This window comes from Monodelphis domestica, chromosome 4 (genome assembly GCF_027887165.1).
Source record: "Monodelphis domestica isolate mMonDom1 chromosome 4, mMonDom1.pri, whole genome shotgun sequence".
Lineage (NCBI taxonomy): Eukaryota > Metazoa > Chordata > Mammalia > Didelphimorphia > Didelphidae > Monodelphis > Monodelphis domestica.
The window spans coordinates 110,616,914-110,635,249 of NC_077230.1; the positions used below are offsets into that span (position 1 = coordinate 110,616,914).

The 18,336-nt window shown below is 44.3% G+C and overlaps 2 protein-coding genes across 9 annotated transcripts in view; one reads left to right on the top strand and one right to left on the bottom strand.

The window, feature by feature from the left end:
• Window positions 1–18,336, top strand: part of LIMS2 (LIM zinc finger domain containing 2) — a 101,922-nt gene that overhangs the window by 49,271 nt on the left and 34,315 nt on the right. For 6 of the 8 annotated variants that reach the window (XM_056793707.1, XM_007493991.3, XM_056793706.1 and 3 more), the window contains 3 exons: window positions 3,771–3,930; window positions 5,657–5,723; window positions 6,918–7,038. In XM_056793707.1, the coding sequence (XP_056649685.1) occupies window positions 3,775–3,930; window positions 5,657–5,723; window positions 6,918–7,038 (344 nt within the window). In that variant the 5' untranslated portion in view covers window positions 3,771–3,774. The remainder of the gene's footprint in view (window positions 1–3,770; window positions 3,931–5,656; window positions 5,724–6,917; window positions 7,039–18,336) is intronic. The other 2 variants (XM_056793708.1, XM_056793710.1) reach the window with 1 other exon arrangement.
• The window catches only part of GPR17 (G protein-coupled receptor 17), a 17,402-nt gene continuing 6,720 nt past the window's right edge, over window positions 7,655–18,336 (bottom strand). Inside the window, exon 2 of the mRNA XM_007493993.3 lies at window positions 7,655–10,587. Within this exon, the coding sequence (XP_007494055.1) occupies window positions 9,537–10,553 (1,017 nt within the window). The 5' untranslated portion in view covers window positions 10,554–10,587 and the 3' untranslated portion in view covers window positions 7,655–9,536. The remainder of the gene's footprint in view (window positions 10,588–18,336) is intronic.

The window sequence follows — 18,336 nt, forward strand, 5'->3', positions numbered from 1 at the left end:
CAGTGCCCTGGACGTGGCGGTTATTCCGTCCTTAGGAAGATGGCATCGTGCAATCCAGTTCATTCTGATTCTGCCCAGAGAGAGTTTATGAAGTGCCCAAGATGGACAAAACCCTAGAGAGGCGCTGGATGAAAAAGAGCTGCTCCTTCCCCACCCTGCCCACCTTGCATTCTACAGGAGGAATTCACTTGTTTTTTTCGGTTGTGTTCCATGCTTCCTGACCCCATTTGGGGTTTTCTTGCCAAAGACACTGGAGCCCTGGGCTATTTCCTTCTCCAGCTCATTTTACAGATGAGGAAACTGAGGCAAACAGGGTTAAGTGATTTGCTCAGGATCACACCTCTAGGAAGGGTCTAACAAATCTTCCTGATTCCAGGACCAGTGCTCTGTCCAGCCACACATAGTAGGTGCTTAATAAACACTTGCTGATTGATTGAATCACAGGCATACTCAGGTCTTAGCCCTCCCTTCTCTCTCCTTCTTCCTTGTTCTGGGACTTGATAGAAGAGCTTGGATTTCAAGCCCATTTTATTTCTCTGACTGTATGATACCATCAGGGGCTAGGGACCTCTTACACACACACACACACACACACACACACACACTGCACACTGTAAATGTCAGTAGCACTGTAAACCTTAATTGGCCGTGTTGGCTGCAGAGACCAGTGGCATTTTAGAGAGTTGAGGCAGGGTGGCGGGATTCAGTGTTAGCTTCTTCCCATAGCTCAGTGGTTTGACTTGCCCGCCTCTCAGACGTGCCCTTGGCTGTATCTGGCCTCTTGTCCACTGTGGAATGGGGGGCAGAGAAAGAGGAGTGGCATGTTTTTCCTGGGGGGATAGTCAGGCAGACATTGCATTCTCTGTTCTCTAGTGGAATGTGCGAAGGAGGAGGGAGGGCTTGGAATTCCCATCTTTCCCTCCCTTGCTCCTTTCACCCAAATGCTGTGGACTACAGTAAAGCCCAAGCTGGGGAGGAGGACTGAGGGATCCCCAGACCGCAGTTCTTTCTGTGAGGGCCTTGTGCTTTGAGGATCCCCTTGGATTGTCTTTCCAACAGAGTCTTCCCAGATTCTGTTCCATGTACTGGGCGGATAACACACAGAAGGGCACGGGAGGGGATCTGGGATGAACGGTTCCATTCACGTTGTGGTCAGCCCGAGGGGCCGCTCACTCCTTGGTGGTTGTTTATTTTAACATTTCAGCTGTGCTATTACATTTCATATTAGAATTTTCTACAACTGGAAGGGAAGAGCCTTTTAGAGGAAAGCCCCGGTCTTCTACTCCATCTTATAGGACACAATCTTGCCCTTTGGAACACAAGTATACCCCACATGATGTGCCCCCTACCAACGTGTCGCAGTAACATAGATAACAGATCGGAAATAAATCCTAGCACTAGAGTTATGTCGAGAGTAGAGTAGAGGTGGCTATTTCTCCTGGCCTGGCAGAGGGGTTTGTGCAGCTCAAGGAAAGGTATAGACAAGCCATAGCAGAGAGTTCTAACAAAAGGTGATCTAGTAGAGAAGAAAATGGCAAACCGCTCCAGGATCTCTGCCTCCAGACTCCATGGAATGGATAGTGGTCTGGTTTGCTATGGTCCTTGGAGTAGGACATACCTGAACAACAACAGAAGAAGCAAGGAGTCGATCAATTAACAAGTATTTATCATGTACCCATCATGGAGTTGGCTCTGAGTTGCTTTGTTTTTTTGTTTGTTGTTTTTTTTGTCTAGTTGTTTTCAGTTGTGTCTGGTTCTTGGTGACCCCATTTGGGGTTTCCTTTTCTGTGGGTTAATGTGGTCAGAGACCATTTCATAAAGGAAGATTTGTGCTAAACCTTCAAAGATGGAGAAAGATGTAGATATGAGGAGGAGAGAAAACAATAACAATGAGGCCTGGCCCTTGGTCAGAGGATGCTTTAACTGACAATCTGAAAGCCTCTGCCTGGGCCCTGGGAATCACGTTATGTCATCAGCTCCAGTGTTCACTGAATCAGGCAATTCAGATGTCAGAATTACAGGATTTCCTGTTTATTTCTGATTTCTCTGAGCTACAGGGAAAAAAAAACCAAACCGTTGACACGCCGTGCCCATTGCTAAACTAGCAGCTACCATCAGTACGATTTTCCTTTTCTTGTGGCTGCTTGTTTTTCCATTGGACAGTTAATGAGAAAAGAAAGAGATGCTATCTTTTAGAATGCAATCTCACTCATAATTTTTTTTCCTTTGGTGGGGGTGGGGAGAGTGATGAAAGTGCATTCAGTTCAAGAACGATACAGGCTAAAAATACAGATATGCTCAAGAAGGGTCTGGGGCAAACAGGAGGCTGCACTTTTAAGGGGAAAAGGGACCTCTGGGGCCGGGTCCTTAACCTTTTTAAGCATGGGCAAAAAGGAGGCTCCCAAAGTGGTCCTCTTGGTAGCATTCCATCATCTCCTTTCTGTGACTTTACTCAGGCCACTCTCAGGTCTGGAATGTGCTTCTTCTTCATCTCTACCCTTCAGAGCCCTTAGCTTCTTCTAGAACTCTGCTAAAGGATTGCCTTAAAAAAAATAAAGGGTTGCCTTCTCTACCAGGCCTGCCTTTATCCTTCCACTAAAGTTACTTGGCATTTATTTTGTCTATATTTTGCATTTACTTATCTGCATACATAGTCCTTCCAAATAGACTACAACAGAATAGAACAGAACAGAATAGAATATGAAGCAGCTGGGTGGCTCAGTGGACTGAGAGTCAGGCCAGAGATGGGAGGTCCTGGGTTTAAATGTGACCTCAGACACTTCCCAGCTGTGTGACCTTAGGCAAGTCACTTGACCTCCATTGCCTAGCCCTTGCCACTCTTCTGCCTTGGAACCAATACACAGTACTGATTCCAAGATGGAAGGTAAGGATTTATTTTTTATTTTTTAAAGAATAAAATAGAATGGAATAGAATGGAATAAGATAGGGACTTTTGTTTTTTCTCCTTGCATCTCCTATTATCTGCCAGAGTGCCTGACACACAGCAGGAGCTTAATAAATGCTTGTTCAGTGAATGATGACATTGTCAGAGTCAAAATCCTAGGTTGGAGGGATTTCAGGGCTAATCTGGTGTGGAATTTCTAAATTAATTTTTAAGTATTAACAATAGTAGCTAAATTAATTATTATATAATTATATATTTTATTATTAAATTATTATTATTAAATTAATTATATAAAATAAATTAAACCCTTAAGGTTTGCAAAGGGATATATACACATATATATGTGTATATATATATATATATATATATATACATATATCATGCCATTTGACCCTCACAACTACCCTGTGAGATAGAGGCTATTTATACCTTCATTTACAGAAGAGGAAACTGAGGCTAAGAACATTGAAGGGTCCAGGGTCACCCAACTAGTAAGTGTTGGAGGTAGGCTTTGAACTCAGGTCTTCTTGACTCCAAGTCTTGTGCTTTTCCCCTCTGCTAAGCTATTTTATTTAGAAGACCGTCTAGATTCCAATCTCAGATTTTGGTTTGGGACCTGCTTGTGACGGGCCGATCCGAACAGTAAAACCGCAGCCCCCCGTGTCTCTGTGCGAAGCTCCTCCGGCCCGTCCTCTCAAACCAGTGAGAAAAGCACCGAGAATCTCTGGGACGGGGGCAGGTTCTCTTGCTGGTGCCAGAAAGAACGAGAAAGTGGCTGCTCTAAACTTTGCTCCCCCACCCCCTCCGCCTTATCGCTTTTGGATGACATCCAGAACCTGACTCTGGTTTCCCCCCATTTATTCAGTAACATGTCCGATGCCCTGGCAAACGCCACCTGTCAGCGCTGCCAGGCCCGTTTTGATCCGTCCGAAAGGATTGTGAATAGCAACGGGGAGCTGTATCATGAGAATTGTTTCGTGTGTGCCCAGTGCTTCCGGCAGTTCCCAGATGGACTCTTCTATGAGGTGAGGATGTTTGCTCTGGTGCCCTGCATGCTGCCCCTACCGCCGTCTGCTGCTCATCTAACCTTTCAGCTGCCCCACGCTGGCCTTTGCTCAGTCTCTTGTTTCCCCAAAGGCTGCCGGGTCCGCTCTGACATTCTCTGGAGCAGAAGCTCTGCCTTGAAGTTCTCACTCTTAGAATATCTGAACCGACCGTCTTCTTCTGGCGATCAGTGGCAGCTTGTTTTTGCCACCCTAGAAAAGCCGAGCAGCTGAGGGTTCGCGAGACAGAAGAGTATTGTGTGGAGGATAAAGCAAACAGTTGAAACTCTTGTGGCAGGGCAGCCGGGTGGCTCAGTGGGTAGAGAACCAGACCTAGAAATAGGAGGTTCCAATCTGGCCTCAGACACTTCCTAGTTGTGTAATCCTGGGCAAGTCACTTAACCCCAAATGTCTAGTCCTTACTGCTCTTCTTCTGCCTTGGAACGGATATTTATTATTGATTCCGAGATAGAAGGGGAAGGTTTAAAAAACAAACCAACCCCCCAAACCCTGTGGACTTAGCCAAGACAATCACAAATATAAATTCTTATATTTATTTTAAAAATAATTTGTTTTAAGTTGCAAGAAATGGAAACAGAAACAAAGAAACATCTTTAAATGTAGGGAGGTGGCATCAAAGCAGGATGCTGAGGTCTCTTTTAGCTCTCAAACTCAATTCTGCCTTTTACCCAGTTAGTTGTACCCTGGAGCACAGCATTCAGAGCTCTCTACCATCTGCTCTCTCCCTCCCTTTCCATCCTCGTCTTTTGTCCTCCATGTACTTTGTGCTCCATACAAGCTGGGCAACTCTCTGTAACCTCGGATCCTGGGCTTTCTTTCTGCTTACCACCATGGTGGTTACATCTGGCTCCTCACTCCCTCACACCACCACCACATTTATAATTTCAGTCTCTTTTGTTATTCGGTTGTTTTAATCTGACTCTTTGTGACCCCATCTGGAATTTTCTTGGCAAAGATATTGGAGTGGTTTGCCATTTCCTTCTCCAGTTCTTTTTACAGATGAGGAAACTGAGGCCAACAGGATTATTATCCAGTCAATAAGGGTCTAAGGCCAGCTTTGAACTTAGGAAGATGAGTCTTCTAGACTCCAGGCCCATCACTCTATCTACTGCACCCAGCTAGCTGCTCCTTCAACCCTTCTCCATCCCTTAAATCACAACTTAAATGCTACCTACTCCATGAATTTTTTCTTTCTCCCCTTTCCTCCCAGATACCTGCCTTCTTAGACCTCATCTAGCATTATAGTTCATATCTCTCTAATGTATTGTATGTAATTTTATATATTTAGTTTTCTCTCTTTATATTTTATTGCCTTTATTCCCAGCCTAGCCCAATGTTAAGTGCTTAATACCTAATAGGTATTTAATAAAAATTATTCCTTTGTTTCTTATAGAACATTGACTCTAATAATTTGCCACAGACTGACTTCTATTTATTAAGGGTTTGAAATTGCCAGGGCTAACTCTTTCCTCTTCCTTACAGTCATTCTTCATTCTATTCCTTCATTTCTGTTTATTCTATTGTATTTTGTCTTTTTAATGAAATGTTCTAAAAAGCTGCCTGCTTAAGGCTTGTGTCCAGAATCTGGTGCTGTGGAAATATAATCCATAATAGATGAATCGGAAAACAAAGTAGCCTCAACATCCTGGCATTCCTCTCACCCCTTCTCTCTGTGTTTTGCTTACAGTATGAAGGTCGAAAATATTGTGAACATGATTTCCAAATGCTGTTTGCTCCCTGCTGCGGGACATGTGGTAAGGCCAGACTGAAGCCAAAGTTGCCTTTCTTTAGTCTGAAGGCTTTATTTTATAAAGTAGGAGGAGGGTGGAATAGCATGGGGTTTGTTTTTATTTATTTTTTACCTATTACATGTAATAACAAATTTCCATTGAAGTTTTGTGAAGTAAAATGATCCAAATTGTCTCCCTCTCAGCCTTCTTTCCCCCTTCCCAGAGCTGACAAGCAATTTGATTTGAGTTATACATGTATTATCATGCATTTCATATCATTCATTTTGGTAAGAGAAAAATTGTATAAAACCCAAACCCCAAAACAAAAACAAGGGGTTTATTTTTGGAGGAGAGTGAGGGCTAGCCTTTGAACAGGTGCCTTTTGAGGGATGGAGGGCAGGGTACCCAAAGATATGACCCCTGTTGTTTTTTATGTGTACCTGACATTCATCCATAGGAAAACAACTCATTTACTCCTTTAAAAAAGTAGATTCCCCTTCCCCCTGCTTTTCTGAGTCTGCTAGCATGATTATATTGGGGTTTAGTCATGTCTAGCTACTCATGACTTCATAGATCACAGCATGCCAATCTGTCCATAGGGTCATCTTGGCAAGATACTGGAGTGCTTTGCCATATCCTTCTCAGTGGAGTAAGGCAAACAAAAATGAAATGACAGGGTCACACAACCACTAAATGTCTGAGGTCAGATTTGAACTCAGGTCTTCTTGTCTTCAGACTCAGCACTCAATCCACTTCGCCACTTCGCCACCTTGATAGCAGCATATATCATTGTCTTAAATCATTATTAGCTGAGAACAAGTCTCTCAGGAAATGTGACCTAGAATAGCCATCTATAATTCAGGGAAAGGCCAAGAGGGGAAGGGTGGGGATATAATGGTCCTGACCCGGGAGGTGACAGAACCCCAGAGTCAAACTTCATAATACCAGGGAGGGCATCTCTAAGAGGAGATAAACATATATCCTAGTGATGACACACTTGTGCACAGAGCAGGGCTATTTTCTTGGCACTTGTTTTAGAAAGTTGGTTTATTTTCCCTCTCGGAGGGTATTTTTCATCTATTAGAACAGTACATTGGAACAAACTTGGCAAAGCAGTAAGAAAATGTAGGGAGAGTGCAGTTGTTTCTTCCCCGGCAGGTAGGAATGAAGCAGAGATGCATCTCTTTCCCTTCTCAAATCCTCCTTTTAATTTTCTAGGTGAATTCATTATTGGCCGCGTCATCAAAGCGATGAACAACAATTGGCACCCAGAATGCTTCCGTTGCGAATTGTGTGATGTGGTTCTTGCTGATCTGGGCTTTGTGAAGAATGCTGGGAGGTGAGGAGGAGCCGAGACTTATTGGGGTGGTGGGAGAAGTGTGGGGATGGGGGAGGAAACTAGAGGATGAGGAAGCATGATTTGGAGAGAAGATGTGAGCTACAGCGAGACATTGCTAATAGACAAGGCACCAGGGCGCAACAGGAAGAGTCCTGGACTGAGGGTTAGGGAGGGTTGGATTTTAATCCCAGCTTTGCCTTGAGCCGGGGAACCTCCAGTAAAATCTCTTTACTTCTCTGGTCCTCTGTTCCTCCATCTCCAAATGGGAATAATACCTGCCTTACCCAACCATGACCCAGGGGTGTTGTGATGACTGCACAAAAGAACTGATGTCAAAGTTCTTTGACGGCTTGCATTACATAGTGCTTTAAGTTTGCAAAGTGCTTCACATATACTAGTGATATTTGATTTTTACAATAACTCTGTGAGGTAGGTACTATTATCATCAACCTCATTTTACAGATGAGAAAGAAAACCGAGGCTGAGAAAGTTAAATTACTAGACCAAAGTCACACAGTCAGTAGGTATCTTAGGTGAGATTTGAACTTAAATTCAAATCTGGCACTCTATCCACTGTGCCACCTTGCTGCCTAAAAAGCAGAAAGAGCTATACAAATGCCAGTTAACCAGTAAACATTTATTAAATGGTTTCTGTGTGCCAGGCACTGTGCTAAAGGCTGGGGATACAAAAAGAGACAAAAGACAGTCTTTGCCTTCAAGGAACTCACAAGCTGAAGGGAGAGACAACATTCAGAAAAATATATACAAAGCCAGCTATATACAGGATAAAGAGGAAATACTTAAAAGAGGGAAGGCATTAGAATTAAGGACTGAGAAAGGCTTCCCCTCAAAAGACAGGATTTCAGTTGGGACTTGAAGGAAATCAGTGAAGTCAGTAGGGGAGGGAGAGTGTTCCAGGCATGGGAGAGGGGGATCGGTCAAAGAAAATGCCCCAAGACAAGAGACAGAGTGTCTTGTTTGTGGGACAGCATGGAGGCCAGTGCCACTGGTTTGAAGAGTATGTGGAGGAGAGTAAAATATTAGTGTGATGGGAGGGAAAGGGGAATGGAGTCCTGGCTCAAGGGCTAGACACAGGAAGACAGCTTTAGTAAAATGTCACATTTTGGATTGGGAAACCATGGTGGAGAGGACTATTAAGAAGAAAACTGAGATGAGATGTCAAGAATCCCCATGAAATCCATTGGTTGAAGGGGTAGAAGGGCAAAGGAGATTTTTCTGGATTCTGGTAGCTAGTAAACAGAGAGAAAATTTTATTAAAACAAACATGATATAGCTTCCCACTTTTAAAACTGTGCATATTGATAATCAGCATACACAGGTACAAAAAAAAAAGGAAGATTACTGTACAAATGGAAGGCAAGGGGATAATTAACTTGACAGGTAGGATAGAGCGAGAAGGGTGCACAGATGCAACTGAGGTCTTGGGTTCATGTGGGGATCACCAAGGACTGGAAGGAGGCATGATGGCTGCTTGGTTTTGCTGATAGAACCTATGGATAGCATGTCCTTGAAGTCAAATGGAAGTGAGTATGCATCCCATTTAAGGCATCCATGGTCCATGCCACCATTTTGTTCTCCTGATCCAGACTCAAGTCAGATAATCAGGCCAGCTACGGGCTCTCACATAAGATACAAGACAAATGTTGGAAAATTGTAAAGAGATTGTCAGTACAACTTTTAAAAGGTAGAATTTTTAGGAGCTTAATTTTTTAAAAAACCAAATCAGGTAATCTCCAGAGCAGAAATAAAAGTTGACTCCCATTGATTTAGACCACAAATGTAAAATGTCATTTGGGGACCAGTCTGACTTGGTCACTATGGTCCAGTTGTAATCAACCACCTAATATAGGCCACATCATTGTGTTAACTAAACGAAGAGGCTAATATCTATAGTCGAGGACCTGATAATGGGAATACTATAGTGTTTCTTCCCTTTCTTCCCACCATCCCCATCATCCCCGCCATCTTCCTTCCCCCAGACATCAAAGCAGACATTTAAAGGAACTTTCTTTCACTCCAGCAATTTTCTGCTCAGTTTCTTGGATTCTTGGAGGAATAGCCTCCCCCTCTCTGGCATTACTATAATAAGAGGTCAGTAGCTTAGAGGTCAGCATTGAGCCAAGAGAAAGACGTCCATTGTTCTCTCATTTTCACTGCCCTCCCCTTTATCTAGGCTGAGATCATTAGGGTGTCTAGTAACAGTGAGCATAGCTGAACATTTTTCTCGTGAGGGAAGAGGAATCTTGGTTTGATTCCATGTTAGTCCTTGCTTTTCAGAAATGTAAGAGCTGGTTAGAAACGGAGCCACAGGTGGAGCCTCTGATCAGAGGTCCAAGTGGATGATGAGTGGTGGAGCCTGTTTTCTCTGTAGGTGGCCTCTTGGCTCTGTTTGTGAGGAAGAAGCGGGATTCTTCTCCCCAGCACGCAAAGACGGAGGCCTCTGCACAGGAGGACGGCTCGCTGCGCCGAGGTCCCTCTCACAGCTCCGATTTGGCACTCAGCGAGCTCTCGTTGGTCTTTCCCTCAAAGCTCGGGGGCACGGTCATGGCCCTTTTGCCACAAAGCAAGTTACACAAAGCCTCACGAAACTTCTCAGCCACGAAAAAATACATGACGGGGTCCAGAGCCCCATTGAGGCTGGTGAGGCAGGACGTGATGCGGTTGCTGAGGGCCAGGACCCGCTGGGCCTCGCAGGAAGCCCGGGTGCCGTCGTACCGGAGGACGTAGATGTATCTGTTGACGTGGTAGGGCACGAAGCACACCAGGAAGATCGTGAGCACCATGATGATCATCTTGATGGCTTTGTCCTTGAGGTGTTTCTCCACCCGGTGGCCACTGCGCAGACTCCGGATGATCAGCAGGTAGCACGTGACCGTGGTGACGAAGGGGAAAGTGAAGGCCACGGCCAAGGACACGAGGGCATTGCGCGAGGCCTTCTCCCGGTAGAGCTGCAGGCAGATGGTGGTGTCGTTCACCTCCACCGTCTGTGCGCTGACCAGCAGCGGGGCCATGGCCACGGCCACCACTACCCAGAGGAAGGCACAGGTCAGGTGAGCGTAGAGAGGCCTGCGGAGTTTGATGGACTTGATAGGAAGCACGATGGCGAGGAAGCGGTCAACGCTGATGCATGTGAGGAAATAGATGCTGGCGTACATGTTGAGGTAGAAGAGGAACCCGGTAAGCCGGCATGGGATTTCCCCAAATGGCCAGTGGTTTCCAGAAAAATGATAAACGAGTCGGGTGGGAAGTACCAGCACAAATGACAAATCGGCCACAGCAAGATGCATCAGGAAGACGTTGGCTGGGGTGCCTGATTTTTGGTCCCGGATAAAGAGCCAGAGGGCAAGGGTATTGCCAACAAAGGCCAGGATGAAATCCAGAAGATAAAAAGAGGCAAAAAGAACATTTTCCAAGGGTGTTTCTTTGCCACATTGCTCAAAAGCATCCAGGGAGTTGTTGAATCGATGAGAAGGGTCCACCACCAGGCTTTTCATTCTTCAGCTCAAGTTGGGAGCCCAAGGGAAGATCCTGAAAAGAATCAGAGGACCCGTCACCAAGGAGCTGACAAAGTCAAATGCACTCTTTGTCTGATGCAAGTGAGGGTCTAAGTTTAGGAGGACCTCAAAGGTTTAGGGGTCCCAGAGTTTCTTTTTTAGTCTTTCAGACAACCATGATCAGATTCAGGAAATCCCCAGCAACCTAAAGATCCATAAACAGAAATCGAATGAATTAAAAATTTGAGTTCAGCTCTTGAGATTTATGGAATGGTTTCCAAAGAGGGCAAGCCCCCTTCCATGGGCTTACTGCACTTTCTGAGTATTCTTGGGGCTGCCTCTGTTAGTTCTGGAACATTAATTAGATAAACAATTCCACTGCTGCAATTACCTCTTTAATGAGGCTTATTGATGTCCAGACAAATTTGTTTGGGTGTCACAAGAGTCCTTTGTTACTGAAATTCTCAAACACAATGCTCCTTTTAGGACCTCTGCCTTAGCCTGCATTGGGGAGGTAGCCTGTGTGGAGAGAGAGGCAATGTTTGGCTCACAGCCTTACAAATAGCCAACCACTCAATCATGGGGAGCTGGGCTCAGAAGTCAAGAATGCCGAGTTCATATATTTTACTCTCCAGCCTATATATCCCCTGGGGAGATGAAAGAAAGAAAGGCCCCACTATCTGGAGTCTAAGCTCCTTTTCTTCTTCTTTTTAATTCATTTAGATTAAAGGATCTACTTAGGACAAGTTTTCCCAGCTTCTATCTTTTTCTGACTACAGATGAGATTCTACCCATTCTCCCCAGAGCTCATTGTCAAGAGTTTCTTTGGATCTACTGGGAGAAAACTGGGTGTTGTTATTTGGGAATTTATTCCCCACTATAGCTAACCAGACAACTAAATGTCTTAGTGGATAGAACATTGGGCTTGGAGTCAGGAAGAGCTGAGTTCAAATCCAGCCTCAAATGTTTAGTAGCTGTGTAGCTCCGGGTAAATCATTTAATCTCTGTTTGCCTTAATCCTCTGGAGAAGGAAATAGGAAAGCGTTCTGGTATCTTTGCCAAGAAAGCTCCATGAACAGCACTGGTGTGCCATGGTCTGTGAGGTCACCAAGAGTTGGACGTGACTGAACAACAACAAATAACTAACCAGAATGCTTATGCTAATAATGGTACACAAACCTGACATTGCTATTAACAAGTTTATTCTTTAGATACACTTCTCTGATTTTGAGGCTAGAGGATCAGACCTGAAATCAGAAAGACTTGGACAGGAATTCTGCCCTCCAAACTTTCCAGCTATGCGACTCTGGTCAAGTCACATAATCTCCATCAGCTTCAATTGCCTCATCTGTAAAATGGGTATCATAAGCCCTGTAGTACTTACTATGGAGTCATTGTGAGGCTTAAATGAAATAAAATATTAAAGCACTTTGAAAACCTTAAAGTGATACATCAGTAGCCAGAATAATTATTGTTCTTTGTTTTTGCCAACTTAAAAAACTGTGCTTTCATAAACTTTTTTCTTAATTTATTAGAAAAGTGGTGAGAATTTTCCCCTGATGTCCACTAAGCAGGATATAAAAATATTCTCTCAACTGATAACGATATCTTTGTAGTTTCCAGTATGCAGTTTAATGATAACAATGTCCAGCTCCTGTCTTATTCAGAAGGCAGGTCAGTGAGTCTCCACTGCTGGAGACACAAGGATGTGATAGGCAGTCCTTCCAGCTCCCCCGAGCAAGAAGAACCTCCCAGGCAGTTCCGAAGAGCTCTTTATCTATTTTCTGCCACCACCACCCATGGCCTCTCTCTGTACCATTAGTTCAGCCATTTCCAAGATCTCCGTCCACAGCTGCTCCCATTATCATTTGTTAGGCACGTCTCAGCTGCCTCTCCCAAGTTTAGAATGAGGGGAAAAAAGAAACTAGAGAAAGGAACAAGTTCCTTTCTGAAAATATAACTTTTCCTGCCATCTTGGGTTCAAAGATCCTGTTCAGATTTAGCTGTCAGAACTGAGATAATCATGGTAAAAAGATAAACGCAAATATTACTTTTAATTCTGGCATGCTGGGGAAATCCCCTCAAAATAATTTTTCATATAGAAGCAAAAAGATCCATGTGATAGTTAATCAAGCTAACGGTACAATTCTTGAGTAGGGAGTGATGTGGTCAGAGTTATTCTTTAGAAATGTCCATTTATTGGCTCTATGGAAGATGGGTTGGAGAGAGGAGAGAGTCTAGGTGGAAAGATTCATTAAGAGGCTACTATATGGGGGCAGATGGGTGGCTCAGTGGATTGAGAGCCAGGCTTAGAGACCGGAGGTCCTAGGTTCAAATCTGGCCTCAGACATTTCCTAGCTGTGTGACCCTGGGCAAGTCACTTAACCCCCATTGCCTAGCCCTGACCACTCTTCTGCCTTGGAGCCAATACACAGTATTGTATAAAAAATAAAAAGAGGCTACTATAATGGAAAGATCTGCAGGAACTGATGCAGAGTGAAATAAGCAGAACTGGGAGAACACCGTACACAGTGACAGCAATATTGAACGATGACCATCTGTGGAAACTTGGCTGCTCTCAGCAATGCAACGATCTGGGACATTCCTGAAAGACGTATGACGGGGAAGGCTCTCCACCTCCAGAGAGAGCCGCTGGAGTCGTCTTTCTCGTCAGGGTCCGTGGCTTTATTTTGGGCTTTGGCTGTGGACGAGCGAGCTCTTACAATGACCACTAGGGAAGTGTGTTTGGTAGGACAATAAAAGAAATGTTTTTAAAAGGAGGCTCCTCTACGACAAGAGGAGACGAGGGCCTGGACTAGGTTGGGACTGTGAACCGAGTAGTCTGTTTTTGATAAGTGATTGGATATGGAAGAGAAGCGAAGGCAAAGGGTGGTGGATGACTCTGACATTGCAAGCTTGGGCAACTGAAAGAAGGGTGGTGCCTTTGATGAAAACACTGAAGAGGAGGGCTCGGTTTAGGAGGAAAGAGAATGACTTTTGAACATAGTGGTTTTGGAAAGTGGCTAGGAGAGGTCCACTCGGCATTTGGAGAAATGACCCTGGAGGTGGAGGAGGGCTGCATCTGTAGATTTTATTTTATTTTCTTAAACCCTTACCTTCCTTCTTGGACTCAATACTGTGTATTGGCTCCAAGGCAGAAGAGTGGTAAGGGCTAGGCTATGGGGGTGAAGTGACTTGCCCAGGGTCACACAGCTGGGAAGTGTCTGAGGCCAGATTTGAACCCAGGATCTCCCACCTCTATGCCGGGCTCTCAATCCACTGAGCCACTCAGCTGCCTCTATTTTCCCCATTTTATTATTATTTACTTATTATTTTTTTAATTCCCCATTTGAAAGATGAGAGAATTGAGTCCAGGAGATTTGTCTTGGGTCACACAGTAGGCATTAGACGCCCCAATTGAACCCAAATCTTCCTGACTCGGTTTATGACTATGGTGCTAGAGCCCACAGACGCCTGTGGTGTTCGCTTCATGGCCTTTCTTAAGTGTGGATTGTCCAGCGTGGGGGGCAGGCAGGAATGAGCTGGGCTCGGAGAGCAGTGCTGTCCTTTCAGGAAATCCCGTGACATTTCAGAGCTGCTACCAGGCACAATGCTCCACTTTGTATTTTTAACTCCCAACGTCCAATTCTGAATCTTTTCTGGTCTCCCCACCAAGGACCAGCCTTTCCTCCTTCCCCAACCTACAGATAGAAGGAGAAAAGAGCCAGCGATGGCATCTGCCTCTTACTTCCCCCCAGAATGATAAGGACGATGAAATCCGTCAAAACCCCGCATTTCTCCTGGGCCATCTCCGTTGGCTTCTCCCACACCTCCCTCCTCTGATGGCTGCTGTCAAAGCGGCAGGTGAGTGCGAGGCTGAATGAGGCAACCCTTCCTCTGAGCTCAGGGACTCCTCTTGGGGGCAGCCTCAGCCCGATTCCTAGAGAAGGGAGAGAGTGTGCTGTAGTGCAATGAACACTCACCCCGAGAGCCCAAGGACCCCCCTTCACATTCTGGCTCTGCTGCATTTCTTAGGCAAGTCATCTGACCTCAGTTTTATTATCTGTAAAATGGGAGCACAAGGCTCATGATCTCAAAGAACCTTCTCCACTTGGACATTCTGGGAAATCTCTTTAAATAATTTTAAATATAGGAATAAAAATGTCCGGTGTGATATTGCTGGGAGGTGATGGCAGGGCCTTAAAATTTAAGCAGGGGCAGCTGGGTAGTTCAGTGGATAGAGGGCCAGGCCTAGAGACGGGAGGTCCTGAGTTCAAATCTGGCCTCAGACACTTCCTAGCTGTAACAGTGATCTATTAGCCATCAGTAGTGATCAATAGGCAACCCCAGAATATCTCTCTCTAATGGTATCTATTACAACTAGGCACTCTGAGGGTTCCCCTAGTATTTCTCCAGTCAGCCAGAGCATATCATTTACTACAACTAGAAATAGTTCCACAGATTATCACTTAATCCCCCTCTTCTGCCTTGGAACTAATACATAGTCTTGATTGAAAGGCGGAAGGTAAGGTTTTTTTTTAACTTAAGAAACATTATCATTGCCAGCATGAAAGCATTTACACAGTGCCTAGTATGTGCCAGCCACTTGCTAAAGTGCTTCACAAATATCTCCTTTGATCCTAGGAGTTAGGTGCTATTATTTCCTTTACAGATAGGGAAACTGAGGCAAACAGATGTTAAATGCTTTACTCAAAGCTATGCAGCTAGTAAGAGTCAGAGGCTGGATTTGAACTCAGAGTCATTCCTGACTCCTTATCCAGTGCTCTATCCCCTGTTCCACATAGGTACCTACTACATACATTTATACAGGGTATGGAACACCCCGTAACTCCAATGTAACATGACTCGTTGTTAGGAAGAACCATCATCCAAGGGAGTTTAGTCACTAGATTGGGGGGTAGCCCTATAGATGACATAATCCTACAGAGAGCATCACAGAGCAGCTCTCACATCTCGGCATAAAATCTATGCTCTGATAATGCTACACGCCTATTTCTAGATCACGTGCTTATATGTAGAACAATTAGGACACGCTGCCATGAACTATGATTAGAATACGACGTCTTCCCCCAATTTGGGGGGGGGGGCAAAAAACTAAAGCTGTCCATCATGCCATCTTCTCTGAGAGCCAGTTGTCACTCTGCATAGTGTTGCTGTAAGTTAGATATCAATACATCATCAACAGGGAAGTCCCAGCTCATTCCAGGAAACTCCTTCCAAGAACCTTCCAAATGACTAAAGATGCCAGAGAGAAGAACATTGCAAAGAGGGTGAGGCCAAGTTAGACCCCTTCCCTTCAATCCACTTTCTCGCAGGTCATGCTGAGAGCTCTAACGGTACAGGGTAGAAGTCTGCGGTCACAAGTCGGAAATGACCGAGTCTTGGCTCGGGGGTCCAACAAGTCACTAGAGGTTCGCATTAGTGATATCTGCCATGCCTACTTCACAGGGTGAGGATCCTGGGAGATTATGGGAGACATCCTCAAGCACCTTTAACCTTTTTGGTGTCATAGACCTTTGGCAAACCAGGGAAACCCATTTTTATAGGTATAAAGTATATAAGATCACAAAGGAAGCCAATCGCAAGAGAAGAGTTATCAGATATTTTTTTGAAAAGAGCAAGTTTATAGAATTTGGACTAAGAACTCTTTATTCTGAATGAATACTTTGTACTTTTAGAGAATCACAATTCAAGTAAGAAGTAAGAAGGGACCTCAGAGGTCACCTAATCATACCTGAAAAGAATCCTATCTAGAATATCTTTGATAAAGGCTCATTTGGCTTCAGCCTGCATGCCTCTCACAGGGAACTCATTATCTTCTAGGGCAGCATATTTCATTTTGAGATGGCTCTGATTGTAAGGAAAGCTTTTCTCATATCTGGAGGAAATCCAGCTCTGCCTCTTCCATCTTCTGGGCACTGCTCTTAGTTCTGCCCTCTGGAAAGAAGCAGAATTAACGAGTATCTCTTCTCCCAGACAACTCTTCAAGATGTGAATTATAGCAGTTATAATCCCCTCTTCCCAGCCCCAATCCTATACAAGACACACTTCTCCAGTTTCTTTATCATTCTGGTCAAATCCCCTCTGGATGCTTCCTAGCTTGTCAACTGCCTTCCTAAAATGTGATAGTTAAAGGTCAACACAACATTCCGATATGACATAGTACTCCAGAGTAGAGTACAGCAGAACCATTATCTAAGCACCTTCCTTCCTTCCTTCCTTCCTTCTTCCTTCCTTCCTTCCTTCCTTCCTTCCTTCCTTCCTTCCTTCCTTCCTTCCTTCCTTCCTTCCTTCCTTCCTTCCTTCCTTCCTTCCTTCCTTCCTTCCTTCCTTCCTTCCTTCCTTCCTTCCTTCCTTCCTTCCTTCCTTCCTTCCTTCCTTCCTTCCTTCCTTCCTTCCTTCCTTCCTTCCTTCCTTCCTTCCTTCCTTCCTTCCTTCCTCTCTTTCTTCCTTCCTCTCTTTCTCTCTTTCTTTCTCCCCTTACCTTCTGTCTTAGAATCAATACTATGTATTGGTTCCAAGGCAGAAGAGCAATAAGGGCCAGGCAATTGGGGTTAAGTGACTTGTCTAGAGTCATACAGCTAAGAAGTATCTGAGGTCACATTTGAACCCAGGTCCTCCTCACTCCTTGTCTGGCTCTCTATCCATTCAGCCTCCTAGCTATCCCAGGTGTCTCTTTTATTACAGTGTAGGATCATGTCAGCCTTCTTCCATATCACACCGTTAACACAAATTGAACTTAAGCTAAGTCTCTGAGATATTTTTCATATATACTGTTGTTTAACCATACCTCATATATCCTATCCTATATTTGAGAATTCATTTTTTAACCCAAGTTAAGAGCTTTACATTTATCCAGATTCAATTTCAAGAATTCAGATTTAGTCCATTATTTGAGCTTTTAGAGACCTTTTTGAATCTGTCATCCAATGTGGTTAATTACCCCCTTTCCAACTCAATGTAATCTATGCAACAGACAAGCATCCATCAATGCCAGGGATAAAAACAAAACAAAACAAAACAAAAACCACCTGGATTAGCACCTGACCAAGGACAGATTCCCTGAGGAACCCTTTAGGCAACTCCCTCCAAGCTGTGGACCCATTTGCAATGTGGAGCCATTGCTTAATGGCGCCTTCTTGGGTCTGGTCATCTGAAGAGCCTAGTATTCACAATTCACTCAACAATGTTATTTATCATCCATCTGAGATCTGCCCACTATTGCTCCTTTTTTCAGAAAAACATCCCAATACTACTTGCTTCTTCATATTCTTTACAGCATGGAGCACAGCCCAGTACTCTGAATATTTGTCCCTATAGCCAAAAAAAAAAAAGATTACACTTAAAATTTATGGTCTGACAATTCTCAGTTTCCATCAGTCAAAGAGAGCAAAGGTTCATTTGAAGGCCTGCCATATGCTTCATTAATTCAGTATGATTATTCCTAGCAGAACAGCCTTTGGTCCCATCAATAATCGCTCATGTTCCTGTGGACAGCTGGTTTTCCATTAAAACACATTACTGTAGTTTATGGTAATGCTTAGAAATACAAGTCTGAGTAGAACTAGGATTATGAGGGTCCAAGAGCAGAGTCCATATAAAAGAATGTTCAGTTAAACACCCTTCTATTAAGTACCCACTGTGTGCCAGGCCCCGTGCTAAGTGCTAGTGGGGCATGGAGGGGTCCCTGCCTTTAGGGACATTAGATCATAGAAGGGAGATGTGCTAGGGACAAAAATGACCATTTGCAACCAATTAGAAA